This window comes from Myotis yumanensis, unplaced genomic scaffold, assembly GCF_028538775.1.
Source record: "Myotis yumanensis isolate MYYU_CA2020_CCGP unplaced genomic scaffold, mMyoYum1.0.hap1 SCAF_3, whole genome shotgun sequence".
Taxonomy (NCBI): domain Eukaryota; kingdom Metazoa; phylum Chordata; class Mammalia; order Chiroptera; family Vespertilionidae; genus Myotis; species Myotis yumanensis.
In genome coordinates, this window is record NW_027223754.1 from 208552333 (window position 1) to 208570863 (window position 18531).

An 18531-nucleotide genomic window follows, 5' to 3' on the forward strand; every position below is an offset into this window, starting at 1 on the left:
GCCCCATGCCTTGCTTCCTCCTGCCTGTGCCCACAGAACCCTGATGGATGCAACCACTTTCAAGGACAACTTCAGTCACAGACGGGCGAGAAGAACACACCTGTGCTACCAGGTGGAGGTCTGGAAGGACGACACCTGGGTCCCAGTGCAGAACCTCCAGGACGTCCTGTGCAACAAGGTGAGCGAGCACAGCAGGCAGGGTCCCGGGACACCCAGGGAGAAGGTTCCATGCCCACGGGGTGTCCTCTGAGCAATGTCCCTGGGTCCCCAGCTGCTGTGGCGTTGCCCAGAGGCAGGGAGGACGGACTCTGCTGTGATTGGCAGCTTGGAGCCCCACATCAGAAAGCAGTCACAGTGTCCCAGGGCCTGGGCCCACCAGCCCAGTGTCAGCCCAGCCTCCAGGGTCAGCCTGTCCCTCCTGCTGTGCCTCTGAGAAGGGGTCAGGCCAGAGGGAAAGGCACCTGGACAAAGGTACTGTTCTCCCCTGAACCCGCCAGGGCCGTCTCTGGCCAGAGAGCCAGAGCTCCCCCTTGGTGCTCCCTCCAGTCACTCCTGGGAGAGCCTGGAGGTGCTGTCCCCACAAGTGCATTGCCAGCTGCACGTAGCCCAGGACGCCTCCTGGGTCCCCAGGTACCATCCTCTGCCACCAGGGCTCTGCGCTAGCACCGTGGGCCTGACTTCTTCCTTCTCCCTGAGCCCCAGGTTGAAAATCCTTCCCTGGGCAGGAGGGCTAATCTCCATAACGCTGTGAGCCCAGCAGCGATGTTCATCCCGTGTCTCCCACACCTCTGCCTCGGTGCCCTCACCCCTTCTTCCCGTGTCTCCCTTGGGCTCAGCACAGGGGGAAGCCCAGAGTAGAAGCGTGTGGAGGTGCTGGTGCACAGGCGGAGCTCGAGGTAGGGGAGTAGAGGGAGAGCGCCCGTGCCTGGAGGGAGCACCCACCCCTGTGGCATCAGGCCCAGGACCTTGGGGCTCAGCTGCCTCCTCCCTCTGTCCTCAGCTATTTATTTATTTATTTGTTTGGTTGTTTATTTATTTATTTATTTAAAAGACTTTTATTGATTCCAGAGAGGAAGGGAGAGAGAGATAGAAATATCAGTGAGGAGAGAGAACCATTGGTTGGCTGCTGCCTCCTGCAAGCCTCGCCCCCTGCTGAGAATCAAGCCTGCAACCTGAGCCTGGGCCCTGACCAGGAATGGAACTGGTGACTTTGTTTTGGATGGGTCCCTGCTCAACCCACTGAGCCACACCGGCTTGCTGCCCTCAGCTCGTTGTCCCCCAGCAGGGCCTGACTAGGTGCAGCTCCTGAAAGTATAGGCTTTGGGCACAAAATAGAGTCTCTCTGGCAAGTCTGTATCAAGATATATCACATGGAGCCCAGATCTGTTTTCTCAGTGGTTAGAGTGTCAGCCTGCACAGCCAGGGGCCAGGGGTCGGATTCCAGGTCAAGGGCACTTATCTCAGTTCCAACTTTGATCCCTGGCCCTGGGTCGTGGAGCGTGGGGTAGGCAACCAGTGGATGTGTCCTCCCACATTGATGTTTCTCTCTCTCTGCCCCCTCCTCCATCCCTCCACCCTTTCTCTTAAGATCAATGGAAAAAATCTCCCCAGGTGAGGATTTGAAAAAAGAACCATATTTAATGCAAAACTTTAAAAAATCAAAACTAATGCAAATTCCATGGTGAATGGAATATCGACAGGCTAAGTGAAGACTGATCAGTTACAGAGCCATGGTAGCCATGGTTTGCTGATGTAGGAAAGTCCTCACTGCTGATGTGCCCTTTGTAGATGCTGATATTATGTGATTTGTGTCGCCTGACCTTTGACCCTGTAGATGAGTGATGGCGTACCATTTGAGCTGAACATTTTAGCATTTTGAAAAACCCTAACTTAACTCTGGTGCCGTGTCACATATAGAAATTTTTTGACATTTGCAACCATAGTAAAACAAAGATTTATATTTTCGATAATTATGTTATACATTTAAATGCCATTTAACAAAGAAAAATCAACCAAGAAATGAGTTGGCGTGTCACCTCTGACATGCGTGTTATAAGTTCACCATCACTGGTGTAGATCCTGCATTGAGATAGCGTTCATCCTGATGCTGAGCTGTGCCCCTTCAATTCTGTGCTGGAGGCCAGGCCTCACCTGCCTCTGGCTGGTGCCACCCTCCCCTGTTCACAGCAAGTGACAGGTCCCTCTTCTTCCCCATCTGTGCTCAGGTATACCGTCATGCAGAGTTGTGCTTCCTGGATCGGGTCCGTTTTTGGAACCTGGAAGAGGGGAGGCAGTACAGACTCACCTGCTACATCTCCTGGAGCCCCTGCCCTGACTGTGCCCAGGAACTGGTGGAATTCCTGGGCAACAACAACCACATGAGGCTGCGCATCTTCGCTGCTCGCATCTACACCATTGTCGGTGGATATGAGGATGGGCTGCGCCAGCTGCGGGACGCTGGGGCCCAACTCGCCATCATGACCCTCCAAGGTCAGCATGAGACTCCTGAGGGTGGGAGGTGGGCGGGCAGAGAGGCTGGGAAATGGCTACACAGAGGGGGCAGGAGGAGAATCCAGGTGGGGACGCCTGTCAGCTGCCTGCAGGGGGGCTGCTGGGTCTGGAGAGGATGGAGTCCCCTGGAGGAGAGAGTTCAGGGGAGAGAGGGGGTCCTGGGAAGGGGGGAGGTGGGTCCCTGTGTTATCAGGACCCAGGTCTTCCTGGTAGAAGGGGAGGGGCTGCCTCAGATTCCAGTGGAAGAAAGAATTTGAGGGATGAGCTCAGTGCCTTGGGAGGAGGGAGAAAGGGGGCAGGGAGATCCTGATGGGGAGGGTGTGTCCCTAGAGTCAGAGACCTGGGCCCTCCCCGCTCTAGAAGGAGCTCACCTTTCCCTCCCTGTTCCCATAGAGCTCCAGCACTGCTGGGACACCTTCGTGGACAACCAGGGCGAGCCATTCGAGCCCTGTCCTATCCAGGTAGAACACATAGGAACTGCATCTCAGGAGCTGAAGAACATTCTCAGGGTGAGGTTCCTCCCTCCTGCTCCCCCCTCCTCTTCTCTTCCTGGGCCTGTCTCCGCCTCTGGGCCACTTGCTTCCCCCAGGGCCCCAGCTCCATCCCTCCCCTCAGGTCTCAGGAGTCCCTCTGCTTTCTCCCCTCCTGCGCCCCTTTTCCTTCCCCTCCTGTGACTGCCCCAGATTCTGCTCTGTTCACCTTCCCACCTGCCTCACTCCCTGCTTCCTCCACCTCCTCCTTCTCCATCCAGAATCAGGGAAACTGAAGGACGGACTCAATCTCTCTAAACAGTCGGGGGTCTTCTGGTGAACGAGGCATCAAACACTTTCTTCAAGAAATGAAAACGCATCAGGTCCCGGATCTCCAACGTGATCCACAGAAACCAGCAAAAGGCAATGAATGAGCTAATAAGAATTTTTTTTTTTTAAATCTGACTGATTTACTTTTCAATTAAAATCTATGATATGGCTTGGGAGACCAAGATGGCGGCGTAGGTAAACACTGGAGACCGCTGCCGCAAACAACCATTTCAAAAATACAACTAAAAGACTGAACGGACATCACCCAGAACCACAGGAAGGCTGGCTGAAGAGAGACTCTACAACTAGAAGGAAAGAGAACAGCAAATCGAGGCTCAGAGGCGGCGCAGTGTGGAAAATACAAAGGTACCGAGGTGCGCGAGCAAAGCGGGCTGGTGGCTGAGGGCGCGGTTGTCGTTTTCTGTCGGGAGTGAGTCTCAGACTCTGGGCTCCAGATCCGGGCGAGTCTCTAGGGACCCAGACTCAAACGGGAGAAGCGGGATTATCCGGCATCAGTTGGAACCTGAGGGCAGCTTTCTCTCCGAGGTTTGCAGCGGCTGCCGGGGTTCTGAGAAGCAGAGCCTCTGGGAACGGGACTGAGCGTGGCCATAACTGCTCCCTCGGCCCGCCCTGTTGATCCCGCCCCGCCCAAACCCTGCGCACAGCCATTTGCCGATCGCCTCAGGCAAAGGCTGGATTAGCTCCTCCCCAGAAGGCAGACGTTTTCCATACAGCTGATTCCTATAGCCAGTCGGCCTGGAGGTCAAATCCCTCTAGTGTTAACTACAACAATTAAGGCTTGGCTAGAACAAGACTGCCCACAGAGACCACAAGGGGGTGCACCAAGAAAGCATAAAAGATGCGGAGACAAAAAAACATGACAGAAATGGAGGATATGGAGCTAAGAATCGCAATTTTGAGGGCTTGCCATAAATTTGTGCAGAGCCTCACGAAAACTAATGAGACCCTCGATGCTACGATAAAGAAATTAGAAAGTAAGCATACACGGACTGAAATAAAGAATATTATACCCAATAGCAGACCAGAGGAGCTCAAGAATCAAACCAAAGATTCGACAAAAAACACCAAATTGGAAAAGCAAAATGAAAAAAGAATCCGAAAGTGTGAAGATAGTGTAAGGAGCCTCTGGGACAGCTTTAAGCAGTCTAATATCAGAATTATTGGAGTGCCAGAAGATGAGAGACAGCAAGATATTGAAAACCTATTTCAAGAAATAATGGCAGAAAACTTCCCCCACCTGGTGAAAGAAATGGACTTACAGGTCCAAGAAGCGCAGAGAACCCCAAACAAAAGGAATCCAAAGAGGACCACACCAAGACACATCATCATTAAAATGCCAAGAGCAAAAGACAAAGAGAAAATCTTAAAAGCAGCAAGAGAAAGAGGCTCAATTACCTACAAGGGAATACCCATACGACTGTCAGCTGATTTCTCAACAGAAACTTTGCAGGCCAGAAGGGAATGGCAAGAAATATTCAAAGTGCTGAATACCAAGAACCTACAACCAAGATTACTTTATCCAGCAAAGCTATCATTCAGAATTGAAGGTCAGATAAAGAGCTTCACAGATAAGGAAAAGCTAAAGGAGTTCATCACCGCCAAACCAGTATTATATGAAATGCTGAAAGGTATCCTTTAAGAAGAGGAAGAAGAAGAAAAAGGTAAAGATACAAATTATGAACAACAAACATGCATCTATCAACAAATGAATCTAAGAATCAAGTGAATAAATAACCTGATGTACAGAATGAACTGGTGATTATAATAGAATCAGGGACATAGAAAGGGAATAGACTGACTATTCTTGGGGGGAAAAGGGGTGTGGGAGATGCGGGAAGTGACTGGACAAAAATCATGCACCTATGGATGAACAGAGTGGGTGGGGAGTGAGGGTGGAGGGTGGGGTGGGAGCTGGAAGGAGGGGAGTTATGGGGGGAAAAAAAGAGGAACAAATGTAATAATCTGAACAATAAAGATTTAATAAAAAAAATCTATGATATGTTCTAAATACACATCAGTAATATTGTATTCATTACTAACAGAATCATTTTTATATTTAGAAAATTAATTATTTACATTGATTTTAAGTCCAAAGCAATAATATGAAAGATTAAGAATCTTCCACAAAATGTGTTTTCCTCTGTAAGTGATTCATGAAGTCCAAATAGTTCAATAAACACTTCTTTAGGCACCTCATGGGAGGGCAGTGGTCACACGTAAAGTCAGCAATATTTATAGGAGCGGAAGCTCAAATCCGAAAGCCTAAACCCATCGACCAAGGATGTGCTGAGAGTAGTGCTGTGTTGAAATGACAGCCCATGCAATAGGAGAAGAGAAAGGCTCAGGGGCACTATTGGGAAGAGCAATTGAAGTTGACATTGGCTGAGGGGAGGGCTGGGGATTACTGAGTCCTCAGGCCTTTCCTATTCCACTCCCTGGAGAGGACGCTGGAGGGAGGGGCTTCCCTGCAGACAGGATCCCTCTGCCCTTCCCAGGACCTGGCCCACGCAGGATGCAGTGCAGGCAGCGGCTGTCTGTCCTGCCGTGTCTCTGTGGAGCCTGAGTCATGCTGAGCGAGCCCCTGGCAGCAGGCATCCTGCACACGGCCTTACAGGCAACGAAGGCTCCACAGGCTTCTGCTCACATGTCCGGACCCCCCGCCCCCGCCCCCGGCACAACCTCACACAGGACTGTGAGGGACTGGGACTGAATCCTTTAGTTTAGAGACATTGGAGGGATAGAGAATAAGGACAGTCATATGCTTGTGGCCAAAGCAGTAGGAGGGGACTGAGTCAGGAGGACACAGAGCCAGAGGGAAGACCTGATAGACAAAGTGACCTGAAGAGATGGAAGAAAATGACAGGAGAGGGGTGGTGGGGTGGGGTGGGGTGCGATGGGGAGGGATGGGGTGGGGTGGGGCAAAGCAGGGCTGGGGGCCAATGGTGGGAGACAAGGGGCAGGAATGAGATCCAGGACAGAAGGCTGGGTTGTCAGGGGGCTGTGGCCGCCATGGAGGGGCTGAAAGTCAGCTTGTTTCCCAGGACAAGACCTGTGGGAGGAGGAGGACAGTGTGGGCCTGGTCAGCCGCTCAGTGATGCTATTGGAATCTCTCCCCCAGCCCTGAGCCCCAACTCAGCTCTGGGGGGGTGTCTCCTCCTGCTGGTCTCCTCCAAGCCTCAATGGGGGCCACCTCCACATCTGAAAGTCGGGCCTGATGCTTCCAGCTCTCTCTCTGCCATTTACTGACCCCATTCCCTCAGGATGGAAGAGGATGAAGAAGAGTTTTTTGTTTGTTTGTTGACAGACAGATCCTGCCGCAGGTTTATTTGTACAAACAGCAGAGGAGGGCACCAGGGCCACGCAGACAGCAGCCCAGGGGCCCCCCAGTCCTTCCGTCCTCACGTCCGCAGACAGAGGCCTCTACTGTGGAGCCTTCGTGGGGCCTGGGCTACTTTGGGAGCAGGAGCCTGGTTACCTTTTAGGAACCTGAACTTCAACCTGACGCACAGCCTGGGTCTTGGTTTCCGCCTTGGCCTTGGCCTTTGGCCGGCAGAGCCTGGTCCTCTTCCCAATGTAGGCATGAGCATGTTTCCCAGGCTTGGGGTGAGCAATTTCGGCAGGTCGACTGAGTTTGCGGCGGCAGCCCTTTGGGGTATTGGACCTGGGCTCCTTGACACAATTCCTCAACGTTTTCTCAGATCATCAATTTGTAAGAAAAAGAAAAAAGAACAGGCAGAGTTTCTGCAATGATGTTAAATTGCAAGATAGTATTTCCCATGTTTAAATGCTAAGAATAGTTTCATATCAGTGAGATGTCCCTGCCACCTGCCTTCCTTGCCTGTTTTGCAGGTTTGGGCCATTATGGCAGGGGCGGGGCTATCAGTGAGTTCCACCCTCAGCCACACCATGATTGGGTCGGAAGTGCACATGTGACCTAAATCCGTCCAATCAGTGTGAACCTCAGGACTTTTTCCTGGGAATTCTGGGACACACCATTGGTTTGGATGGTGTGTGGTGAACATGTGGGGCTTGGTGCTGCTGTAACCAATTTTTTTTTAAATGGTTTATAAAAATTGATTTCAGAGAGAGAAACATGGATGGGTTGCCTCTCATAGGTGCCCAACCAGGGATGGAACATTAACCTAGGTATGTGCCCCGATGGGAGTTGGACCCACAGCCTTTTGGGGTAGGGGAGGACGCTCCAACTTGCTGAGCCCCGCAGCCAGGCCATTTTTCTACCTCAGGGAGCTGGTCTGAAAAGAAGCCAACACAAGGGCACCTGCAGCGGGAGGAGCCCGAGCCCTGACGTAACAATGACCTCATTATTCCCAGTCGTTGGTAAGTCCACCTGGAGTGGGTGTCTGTCCCGACTGCACGCATCCTGAGCTGTATCCTATCTGGTTTTTCTCACAGCAAGCTGAGAAGGTGTGCATCTGACTGGCAGGGCGAGATGCTGTTTGCATCTATTTTATGGCTTCCTTTACCCCCAACCGAGGCCTACGTGCATTTTGTTGACCGTTAACTCCTTTCTGTGAATAGAGCAGCGTGTGGAGCCACCTTTGGTTCACAGAGCCCTTCCTCCTGCCAGTCACGGCTACGTCAACTCTGGCACCGACCCACAGGCCCATTCCTAGCCCAGGACTCACAGGGACCATGATCTGTAAGTAAAAGCCTCGTACCAGGCTTTGGAATGACCAGCCTAATGGCAAGCCGGGCATTTCCCTTCGTGTTCGCACCCACTGTGCCGAGGGCTCGCCGTGTGCCTCACCATGTGCAGGGTTGGCTGCTCAAAGGCACAGTAGCCCCTGCCATGTGGATGCCGTCATTGCTTTTCTACTGCGTATAGTCGTGATGCCTGCAACGTACAACAGTGTCATCCGATAGAGGAGTTTTGTCAATAGTCCTTTGGCTTTCCCTCCGAGCAAAGTCTGCATCATGATCTTCGAAGCAGGTTTACAGTCTTCTTGGTAACTGTATGACTGGCTTTTATGTGCATTTAAGAGGGAGCAACTTAGAATGATGCTTCTGTAGCTTTGGTCTCCCCTGCACCTTTAGTAACAAGAATTATTAACTTCTCATTAGAAAGCTTAAATTTTGTGCTTCCTCTGAAAAAACTGCAGTGATTGCTTTTTTGGAAGGTCATGGAAGACCTTTTCCATGGCTTCTGACTACTATTTATCAAAGCTTTAGTTTTAATGGTAACATATTGAGGACTAGGGGCAAATGAACTGCTAGTGCGATAAGTGAAAACTTCATATATTTCTCATTGAACTTAAAAAATATTTCTAATTGATTTCAGAGATAAAGGGAGATGAGAGAGACAGAGAGAGACAGAGAGTGAGAGAGCGACATAGAGAGAAACATCAGTGATGAGAGAGAATCATCTATTGGCTGCCTACTGCATACCCCCTACTGGGGATCGAGCCCACAACCCGGGCATGTGGCCTGACCAGGAATCAAACCATGACTTCTTGGTTCATAGGTCAATGCTTAACCACTGAGCCACATCGGCCGGGCTCTCATTGAACACAATGTGCATTTATGGCTACATGCATAAAATCATTACCCAAGAATTCGTATTTCCTAGAATGTGCAGTTACATATTTCATAGTTACACTGGAGAACTGTTTATTCATTTTGTTTATGGTGCTCCTCTGATGAGTTATGCTGCTATTTTCATCACTGCATCTATTTGCCACTATTGATCCATTTTTTGTGAACTGGAGATAGAATGCAACATAATAGGAACCACAAAACTTTAAACATAACAAACAAAAACAACTTGTAAGCTCTGTCCGTGTGATTCTCGCTCCTTTCTAGGCAATATATCTCGTCTAACTGGTAGCTTTTAAGGTTTTATTTTTACTCTTGATGCTGAAGCCTTACAAAGGCAGTTTTGGTGAGAGAGACAGACACGGGGGGAGAGGTAAGAGGCAGATGGGTAAGAGCAGGCAAGTCCTTGAAAAACACATAGCAGGATTGGGAGGCCATGAACAGTTTGTCCTCAGTCTTTTTCCTTCAGTTCTCGCCTTTGCACAGGAGCCTTTTGCTTTGCCATCGGCCTGCAGGAGGCTGTAGGGAGCACAGGCGCACAGCTGTGCTGGGCTGGGACACTGAGGCCAGCTTCCTCCAGGGTGACCTCTACCTTCTCACGGGGAGGAGGACAGAAAAGACCCAGGAACATTGACGGACGTGGCCTCCTCCCCGTGGTCACACCTCTTGCCTTCCCCGGGCTCAGTACTGGTTCTGACAGGTACCCCAGCAGGATGTGATGGGGATGGAGGGCGGGGGGGCTGCTCGGGAACATGGGGTTCTCCTTCCTTGGGGCCATGGTGGAGCCCACTTTCCAGCACCGTTGCCATTAGCTTTGGCCAATGGAATGTGAGCAAAAGTGACACAGCCTTCAGGCAGAGCTTTAAGAGCCGCCCCGGCCCCTGCCAAGCCGCTGGGCGGTGGCCCAGTGGGGGCCCCGGTCAGACCGCCTCCCTGGCCCACCGCGGACAGGAGCACAGGCAGGAAACAGGTGCCAGTGACACAGCCGCGGGGACCTTGGGGACGGCTTGTTCTGCCCGGGACAGGCAGGTGCCCACGTGAATGAGGAACAGGGACCCCAGGGCCAATATCGCTCCCTGAGAGCCCCCCCTTGACCAGCACCCAGCAGACCCTGCGGGCCTGCCTGTCCCCATCCCCAAGGCCTCCTTCACACTGGAGGACACGTTTATTTTCAAGCTCTCATTACCGAGTCGCCATTCTTTCATTTTTTGATTCCCAATCACACACCAAAAATGGGGAATATTCTCAGCAAACCCTGTGTTGGTTCGGATTTTCAAGAAAAATAATCCCCAAAGTATTAAAGAAACAAAACACCCAGGGAAGCTAATGGGCCTACAGTCTCCCCTGGTGATGAAAGTGAGGATCTGTGTAATATTCAGCATCTCCGGGGGGCGGCGCTGCTGTGCAGGCCGCTGAGTGTCCTCATCTTCCTGTGCGCGGGGCGCGAGCCTTTCTCAGCGGGGGCGGCTGTGCAGGATGTTGAGTGTCCCCTTTGTCTTGCCGACCTCGCTCTGTGCAGGCGGCAGTGGAGGTGCCCCAAGCGGACGGGGTGGGGGGGGAGGGGGGAGGGTCTGCAGGGGAGGAGAGCTGCGGGCGGGATGGATGCAGGGACCACAGCTGCTGAGAGAGCGGACTTGCACCCCGGGGACCGCTGGGCGCTATCTGAGCCTCACTTACGACCGGACTCGCCACTGCCCCCCTCGGGTGGCGGCCGGAACAGCAGCGGGAGGAGGAGGTGCCACTGCTTAGGGCTGTGAGACTGGAGGGAGGATGGAGCCCAGCAAAAGCCTGGCTGTGCCCCCAGGGCGGGTTTACCTGGAGCCTGGCGTCCAGGGAAAATCAGGAGCTGCCTGCGCAGAGCTGAGCAGAACCAAGATCTTTAAAAATACGATTGTTGTTAGAAATGAGGGCGGCTGACCATCGCCCTGGCTGGTTTGGCTCCGCGCATAGAACGTGGGCCTGTGGACTGAAGGGTCCCGGGTTCGATTCCGGCCAAGGGCACAAGCCTGGGTTGCAGGCTTTGTCCCCAGTGTGGGGCCTGCAGGAGGCAGCCATGCAGGAGGCAGCCGGTCAACAATTTTCTCTCATCGTTGATGTTTCTATTTCTCTCCCTCTCCCTTCTTCTCCGATATCAATACAAATATATTTAAAGAAAAGAGGAAAGAAAGGCAGGAGCGCTGTTACACTTCAGGAAACTTGGTGCCACTGTTTTGATAACGAGGTCTTGTGCCATAAACGCAGCACAGGGCACATGTGGAGGTTCTTACCGTCACCGGCAAAGGATTTGGGGGAGATTCTGTGAACATGAGCAAGCAATGCACACTGGTCTCTCCCCAGAGCACTGTGACCACACACACTTCTCTCTGCGTCACACCGAGGGTCAGAGAAGTTCTCCTGACAGACACCGTGAGCATCAGCCCAGAGAAGCCCCGGACCCTTCGTAGGGGCTGTAGACTGAGGAGGGGACGCACAGCGGGTGGGGTGCCTGCCTCTAGTTCCACCCCCAGAGGCCCTGAGCAGAACTGATGGCTTCAAGAGGCCTTTTCCCCCTTAAAAATGTCTGTGATCATCAAACCAGCACCCACTCATTGTAAGCAATTTGAAAAGCAAAGGGAAGTTGAGGCAGCAAAGGATCCATCTAACCTCCTGGAGATGGTGACTTTTCATGTTATTTTTATTTGTTTAAAGGTTTTGTTTCCTTTGGAGCACACACACAGAAAGGTGCATATAAAGAGCATCCACACACCCTGTACCCCAGCTCACCTGTGCGACCATTTCCCCACTCCCTGCACAGCACCCATCGCTGTGATTGTGTGAGAGAAGGGCCTGGCCCTCCTGTGACTGCTGTCCCCCAGCCCCCAGGGGGCAGGCCACGCGGGCAGATACTAATTCACACCGTGGGACGCGGTGCTTGGCAGCTCCCGGCATCCTTCCCACAGCAAGCGGGGCTCTGACGGGCCGGCTGGCACAGGTGTGGCTGCGCCAGTGTGCGGGCAGCCTGCCCAGCTCCGTGTCCACATGGGGCTGCACCACGGCTTCCTTGTGTTATTTAAAATATGTTTATATTTTTATTGATTTCAGAGAGGAAGGCAGAGGGAGAGAGAGATAGAAACATCAATGAAAGAGAGAATCACAGATCGGCTGCCTCCTGCACGCCGCACAATGGGGATTGAGCCCGCAGTCGGGACATGTGACCTGACCGGGAATCGAACCGTGACCTCCTGGTTCATAGGTCAATGCTAAACCCCTGAGCCACCCCAGCCCGGTATCCCTGTGTCACCTCCTTTGCCCTGTCACCGGATAAAACAAGCGCAGGCGGCGGAGAGAGGATCCGCAGGCGATGGGGCCGGAATGCGGTGCAGGTGGGCGTGGGGATCACCAAGCAGGAGACAGGCCTGTTTTCACTGATGACGGACACGAGGCGTTAACATGTGTGTTAAATGCTGAAACCCAATGACCAGCACTTGTGTCCAGAGCCAGAGAGACTCAGAGATTTTGAGAGAGGTTTTCGCTCTCTGGGAGCGGGCTGCTCCGGACGGTGTGGAATCGTGTGGCTCCCGTCAGGAGTCTCCCTTCTGAGTTTCTTCAAAGACTTGAGGGCGGCTTCATCCCCAGACCCCTCTCAGTTCCCACATTATCAGAAAGTCACTGAAAGTGTCATTTTAAATTAGACTATTTTAGACGTTGCTAATGTACTTTGTAGTTTTAATAGAAGTGATCAGTGAGCAGGAATTAAGGATTAAGAGAATGTTCTCACAGGCGAGAGTGTTCTCACAACTATTGAGGGTACTTGTCTTTTTGGTCGTAAGATCTGAAATCAGCATATTCTCTCTGTGTGTTTTGTGAACCATTGAGTCCATTTGGCGTCCTTTCAGGTCATCTCCAGGTGACATCCCGAAAGGTGAGCGCACCCAAGGGCTGCCCTGACACCCGCCTACAGAATTCCAAGGAGAACACCCTTCCATGTGGCAGTGACCGGAAGTACTGCAGGCCCAGGAGCAAAAGCAAAGGCGAGACCAGCAAGTGTGGCAACCCATGCAGGACAGAACCCGGGCGATGCACGAAGCCCAGGCCAGGAGCCTCAGGGCTGGGGCTCAGAGAAGCACATTTGGGGGTCTCGGCAGTGAGGGCAATGGCCCTGGAGGGATGGAGCCCAGAGAGAGGATGGGGGCAGGGCCCTGCTGGAGGAGACCTGGAGGAGACCTGGAGGAGGGAGGGCGGAGAAGAGCAGCCCTTGGGAGAAGGAGCTGCCCACGTGGACGTGGCCCAGGCCGCCTGGACCTAACTCTCCCTACCTTTGTCCACCTGGAAGCCTCTCCTTCTGCAGTGACTTGATTCATGTTCAAAGATTCAGGAAGTCTTTGCTAATGAAACAAGTCACATAATACAGAGGTATCTCATGGGGAAGTTTATAGTCTCTCTCTCAGCACCCCCTGCCCCACCCTTCCCTAATCTCCCTCTTCTGCAGAGAAACAAGTACTTTGAACACAAAGTACTTCCCTATCTCTTTATTTGTTCAGTTCTTGACTAATATTAATTGAGCACCTACTATGTGGAGACTTGATCCAAGGCACTGGGGGCACAAATACGAGTAAGGTGCAGGGGGCTCCGCACCCCCAGGGGGTTATGTCCTGGTGGAGGGAAGTACAAAAGGAGGGAGGTTTCTAGATGTAGAGGTGAAAGTGAGGGGGTCCTTTCTACTGGGGGGTCATTAGCTGGGGCTGAGAGAGTCTGAAGAAAGCAGTGGAGCAGGAGAGGGGTCAGTCTCGCTTCCCCTTGGAGATGACACATCTCGTTCAGTTGCCGACATCAACAGAATTGATGCTGCCTCCCCACCCCCGACCCCCCGAATGGCAACTCCACCTTCGTCATCAGCGAGGCTCCCAAACACACTCACCTGCAGGTGCTGTGTGGTCCCTGGTTCATACCACACGCTCCACGACAGTAGCTGTCACAGCTCCTCTAGTTGTTATGTTGCAAGGACTGTTTCACTTCCTCATTTCTTCTTCCCGGGTTTCACTTTCGACCACTTCTAACCTGTCATTTGGATTTAAATGGTTTAAGATGTTAGACTTCTTTTCTCATGGAAACAACAACAAAGCCAAGAGCAATCCTGGTGAACCCGCCTGGACTGATTTGCCTTCTCATCTGTGAGCTCATTTGGGACATGATGCTCTATGCCCTTTCGGAAAACGTCTCCTTCTTGGAAGTGTAAGCTGTGTAGCGCTCCTCTGTTCGTTCCCTGTGTCACTGGGTGTAACTTACAGGTGAGTGCAAGGTCCTAGGTTCCCAGGTGGTACAACATCACCCAGACTGAGGCGGGCGATGTCCAGAACCCCAGATGGGGAGTCCCTCCTGTCCCCCCCAGTTGTCCCCCCTCCACAGGGAACCCGTGTGAGCAATTCCATTACCACAGGTTGGTTTTTGCCTGACTTTGCACCTCATAGAAGTGGAATGAAACAACATGACTCCGTTGAGGTGTGACTTCTTCCATTCAGTATTGTATTTGTGGACTCAGCTGACGCTCCCTGGAGGCTGATGGTGCTGTGAGAAGGAGAAAAACACACAAACACCCGCAACAACCTGTCCGGCCTCAGCCAGTCGTACACCCCCGAGGACAGCTGTCCCCAGCCATCCGCCACCCTCCCCAGATCTGCACATGGCTGGGGGTCCTCATCGAACCCTTGTTTCAGGTTGTTTTTTAAAATATATATATTTTATGGTTTTTTTACAGAGAGGAAGGGAGAGGGATAGAGAATTAGAAACATCAATGAGAGAGAAACATCGATCAGCTGCCTCCTACACACCTCCCACTGGGGATGTGCCCACAACCAGGGTACATGCCCTTGACTGGAATCAAACCTGGGACCTTTTAGTCCACAGGCCGACGCTCTAGCCACTGAGCCAAACTGGCCAGGGCTTGTTTCAGGTTTAAATTGAAGGTCATGTACACACTTCTCCCAGTGGTACTGGCAAATTCAAACTGTCCTTGCACTCTAGAGTGAGTGTTTGTGTAGAGCAGGGGTCCTCAAATGCCCAGCTCAGGGAGGGCGGGGCCAACCCCACTGAGTCTGACCCTGGCCGCCCCACTGAGGACCAGGCCGCTCCCTTTCAGGCGGGCTCCTCTCATCCTATAAACATCACTGACTTTTCCTTAACCCGTAGGAATTCGTGTGACCACGGCCCTCCCATAAAGGTCCCCACAGAAGAGAAAGCCCTTTGCACTTTGCAGGTGTTTATTGAATGATTTGCCCTTCATGACACACAGAGGAAAAGACATTTTATGGAGATTCTCAATCTTTCATTTCATTGTTTTAGTTTTAAAATCAATAAAAAATAATCATTTCCCTCAAAGTAAAAAATGATTCTGATAGTAATGAACAGAATGTTACTGGTGTGTATTTAGAACATATCACTGATTTTAAAATGAAAAGTAAATCAGCCGAAACTGGTTTGTCTCAGTGGATAGAGCGTCGGCCTGCGGACTGGAGGGTCCCGGATTCGATTCCTGTCTGGGGCATGTGACTTGGTTGCGGGCACATTCCCAGTAGTGGGTGTGCAGAAGGCAGCTGATCAATGTTTCTCTCTCATCGATGTTTCTAACTCTCTATCTCTCTCCCTTCCTCTCTGTAAAAAGTCAGTAAAATATATTAAAAATAAAAGAAAGAAAAGTAAATCAATCAGATTTTTAAAAAATTCCTTCTGAGCTCATTCGCTGCCTTTTGCTGGTTTCTGAGAATCAAGTTGGAGATGCGGCACGTGATGAGTTTTCATTTCTTGAAGAAAGTGTTTTATGCCTCGTTCACCAGAAGACCCCGACTGTTTAGAGAGATTGAGTCCGTCCTTCAGTTTCCCTGATTCTGGATGGAGAAGGAGGAGGTGCAGGAAGCAGGAAGTGAGGCAGGTGGGAAGGTGAACAGAGCAGAGTCTGGGGCAGTCACAGGAGGGGAAGGAAAAGGGGCGCAGGAGGGAAGAAAGCAGAGGGACTGTGAGCCCTGAGGGGAGGGATGGAGCTGGGGCCCAGGGGGGAGCATGAGACCCAGAGGCAGAGACAGGCCCAGGGAGAGAAGAGGAGGGGGAAGCAGGAGGGAGGGACTGCACCCTGAGAATGTTCTCCAGCCTCTGACACTGGGCTCCTATGTGTACTTCCAGTTCATCCCTGGCCCTGAACGGCTGGCCCTGGTTGCCCACGAAGGTGTCCCAGCAGTGCTGGAGCTCTATGGGACCAGGGAGGGAAAGGTGAGCTCCTTCTAGAGCAGGGAGGGCCCAGGTGTCTGACTCTAGGGACACACCCTCCCCATCAGGATCTCCCTGCCCCCTTTCTCTCTCCTCCCAAGGCACTGAGCTCATCCCTCAAATTCTTTCTTCCACTGGAATCTGAGGCAGCCCCTCCCCTTCTACCAGGAAGACCTGGGTCCTGATGGCACAGGGACCCTTCTTCCCCCTTTCCAGGACCCCCTCTCTCCCCTGAACTCTCTCCTCCAGGGGACTCCATCCTCTCCAGACCCAGCAGCCCCCCTGCAGGCAGCTGACAGGCATCTCCACCTGGATTCTCCTCCTGCCCCCTCTGTGTAGCCATTTCCCAGCCTCTCTGCCTGCCCACCTCCCACCCTCAGGAGTCCCTGCTGACCATTGTGGGTCATGATGGCGTGTTGGGCCCCAGTGTCCCAGAGCTTGCGCAGCCAATGCTTATATCTATCACGTTTTTTATAGATGTGAGCAGCGAAGATGCGCAGCCCGCGTGACTGTTTTCGCCCAGGAATTCCACCAGTTTCTGGGCACAGTCAGGGCAGGGGCTCCAGGAGATGTAGCAGGTGAGTCTGTACTGCTTCCCCTCATCTAGGTGCCAAGAACGGACCCGATCCAGGAAGCTTTGATGTGTCAAAGAGTACCTGAGCACATGGGGGGAGAAGAGGGACCTGTCACTTGCTGTGAACAGGGGAGGGTGGGACCAGCCAGAGGCAGGTGAGGCTCTGGCCTCCAGCACAGAATCGAAGGGGCACAGCTCAGCGTCAGGATGAACGCTATTTAAATGCAGGATCTACAGGGTCAAAGGTCAGGCGACTCAAGAATCACATAATATCAGCATCTACAAAGAGCAGATGAGCAGTGAGGACTTTTCTATATCAGCAAACCATGGCTCCCATGGCTCTGTAGCTGATCATTCTTCACCTAGCCTGTTGATATTTCATTCATCATGGATTTTGCATTAGGTTTGTTTTTTTAAAAATGTATTTTATTGATTTTATTTAGAAAGGAAAGGAGAGGAATAGAGAGTTAGAAATATGGATGATAGAGAAACATTGATAAGCTGCATCCTTCACATCCCCCACTGGGGAGGTGCCCGCAACCAAGGTACATGCCCTTGACTGGAACCGAACCTAGGACCCTCCTGCCCGCAGGCCGACTCTCTATCCAATGAGCCAAACCGGTTAGGGCTAGGTTTGATTTTTTAAACTATTGCATTAAACATGGTTCTTTTTTCAAATCCTCACCTGGGGAGATTTTTTCCATTTGCCTTTAGAAAAAGGGTGGAGGGTTGGAGGAGGGAGCAGAGATAGAGAAACATCAATGTGGGAGAGACACATCAAAGCTGCAACTGAGATAAATGTCCTTGACCTGGAATCCTACCCCTGGCGCCGGGCTGTGCAGGCTGACGCTCTAACCACTGAGAACACAGATCTGGGCTCCATGTGATTCACCTTGGTACAGAGTTCCCAGAGAGCCTCTATTTTGTGCCCAAAGCCTTTGCCTTCAGGAGCTGCACCTACTCAGACCCTGCAGAGAGACAAAAAGCTGAGGACAGCCCAGCCGGTGTTGCTCAGTGGGTTGAGCAGGGACCCATCCACAAACAGGTCACAGGTTCCTGGTCAGGGCCCAGGCCCAGGCTGCAGGCTTGATTCCCAGTAGGAGGTGTGCAGAGGCAGCCAACCAATGGTTCTCTCTCATCACTGATGTTTCCATCTCTCTCTCACTTCCTCTCTGGAATTAATAAAAGTCATTTAAATAAGTAAATAAATATAAATAAATAAATGGCTGAGGACAGAGGGAGGAGGCAGCTGAGCCCCAAGGTCCTGGGCCTGATGCCACAGGGGTGGGTGCTTCCTCCAGGCAGGGGAGCTCTCCCTCTGCTCCCCTACCTCCAGCTCCTGCCTGTGCACCAACACCTCCACACGCTTCTACTCTGGGCTCCCCCCTGTGCTGCGCCCAAGGGTGACACAACTCTGCGGGAAGAAGGGGTGAGGGCACCGAGGCAGAGGTGCGGGAGACACGGGATGAGCGGCGCTGCTGGGCTCCCAGGGTTATGGAGATTAGCCCTCCTGCCCAGGGAAGGATTTTCAACCAGGGGCTCAGGGAGAAGGAAGAAGTCAGGCCCACGGAGCTAGGGCAGAGTCCTGGTGGCAGAGGATGGTACCTGGAACCCAGGAGGCGTCCTGTGCTACGTGCAGCTGGCAATGCACTTGTGGGGACAGCACCCTGCCAGGCTGTCCCAGGAGTGACTGGAGGGAGCACCAAGGGGGAGCTCTGGTCTCTGGCCAGAGGCGGCCCGGGCTGGGGTGAGGGGAGAACGGCCCCTTTGTCCAGATGCCTTTCCCTCTGGCCTGCCCCCTCCTCAGAGGCACAGCAGGAGGGACAGGCTGACCCT

At 52.4% G+C, this 18531-nt stretch overlaps 2 protein-coding genes across 2 annotated transcripts in view; both read left to right on the top strand.

The window, feature by feature from the left end:
• LOC139006534 (DNA dC->dU-editing enzyme APOBEC-3G-like) overlaps nt 1–18531 on the top strand; it is a 79785-nt gene that overhangs the window by 29195 nt on the left and 32059 nt on the right. The gene's annotated exons all lie outside the window — the stretch shown is intronic.
• On the top strand, nt 26–3277 carry LOC139005478 (DNA dC->dU-editing enzyme APOBEC-3G-like). The gene is made up of 4 exons (XM_070407708.1): nt 26–178; nt 2226–2490; nt 2905–3020; nt 3263–3277. Exons 1-4 carry the CDS (start codon nt 44–46, stop codon nt 3275–3277), a joined length of 531 nt encoding a protein of 176 aa, XP_070263809.1. The 5' UTR covers nt 26–43.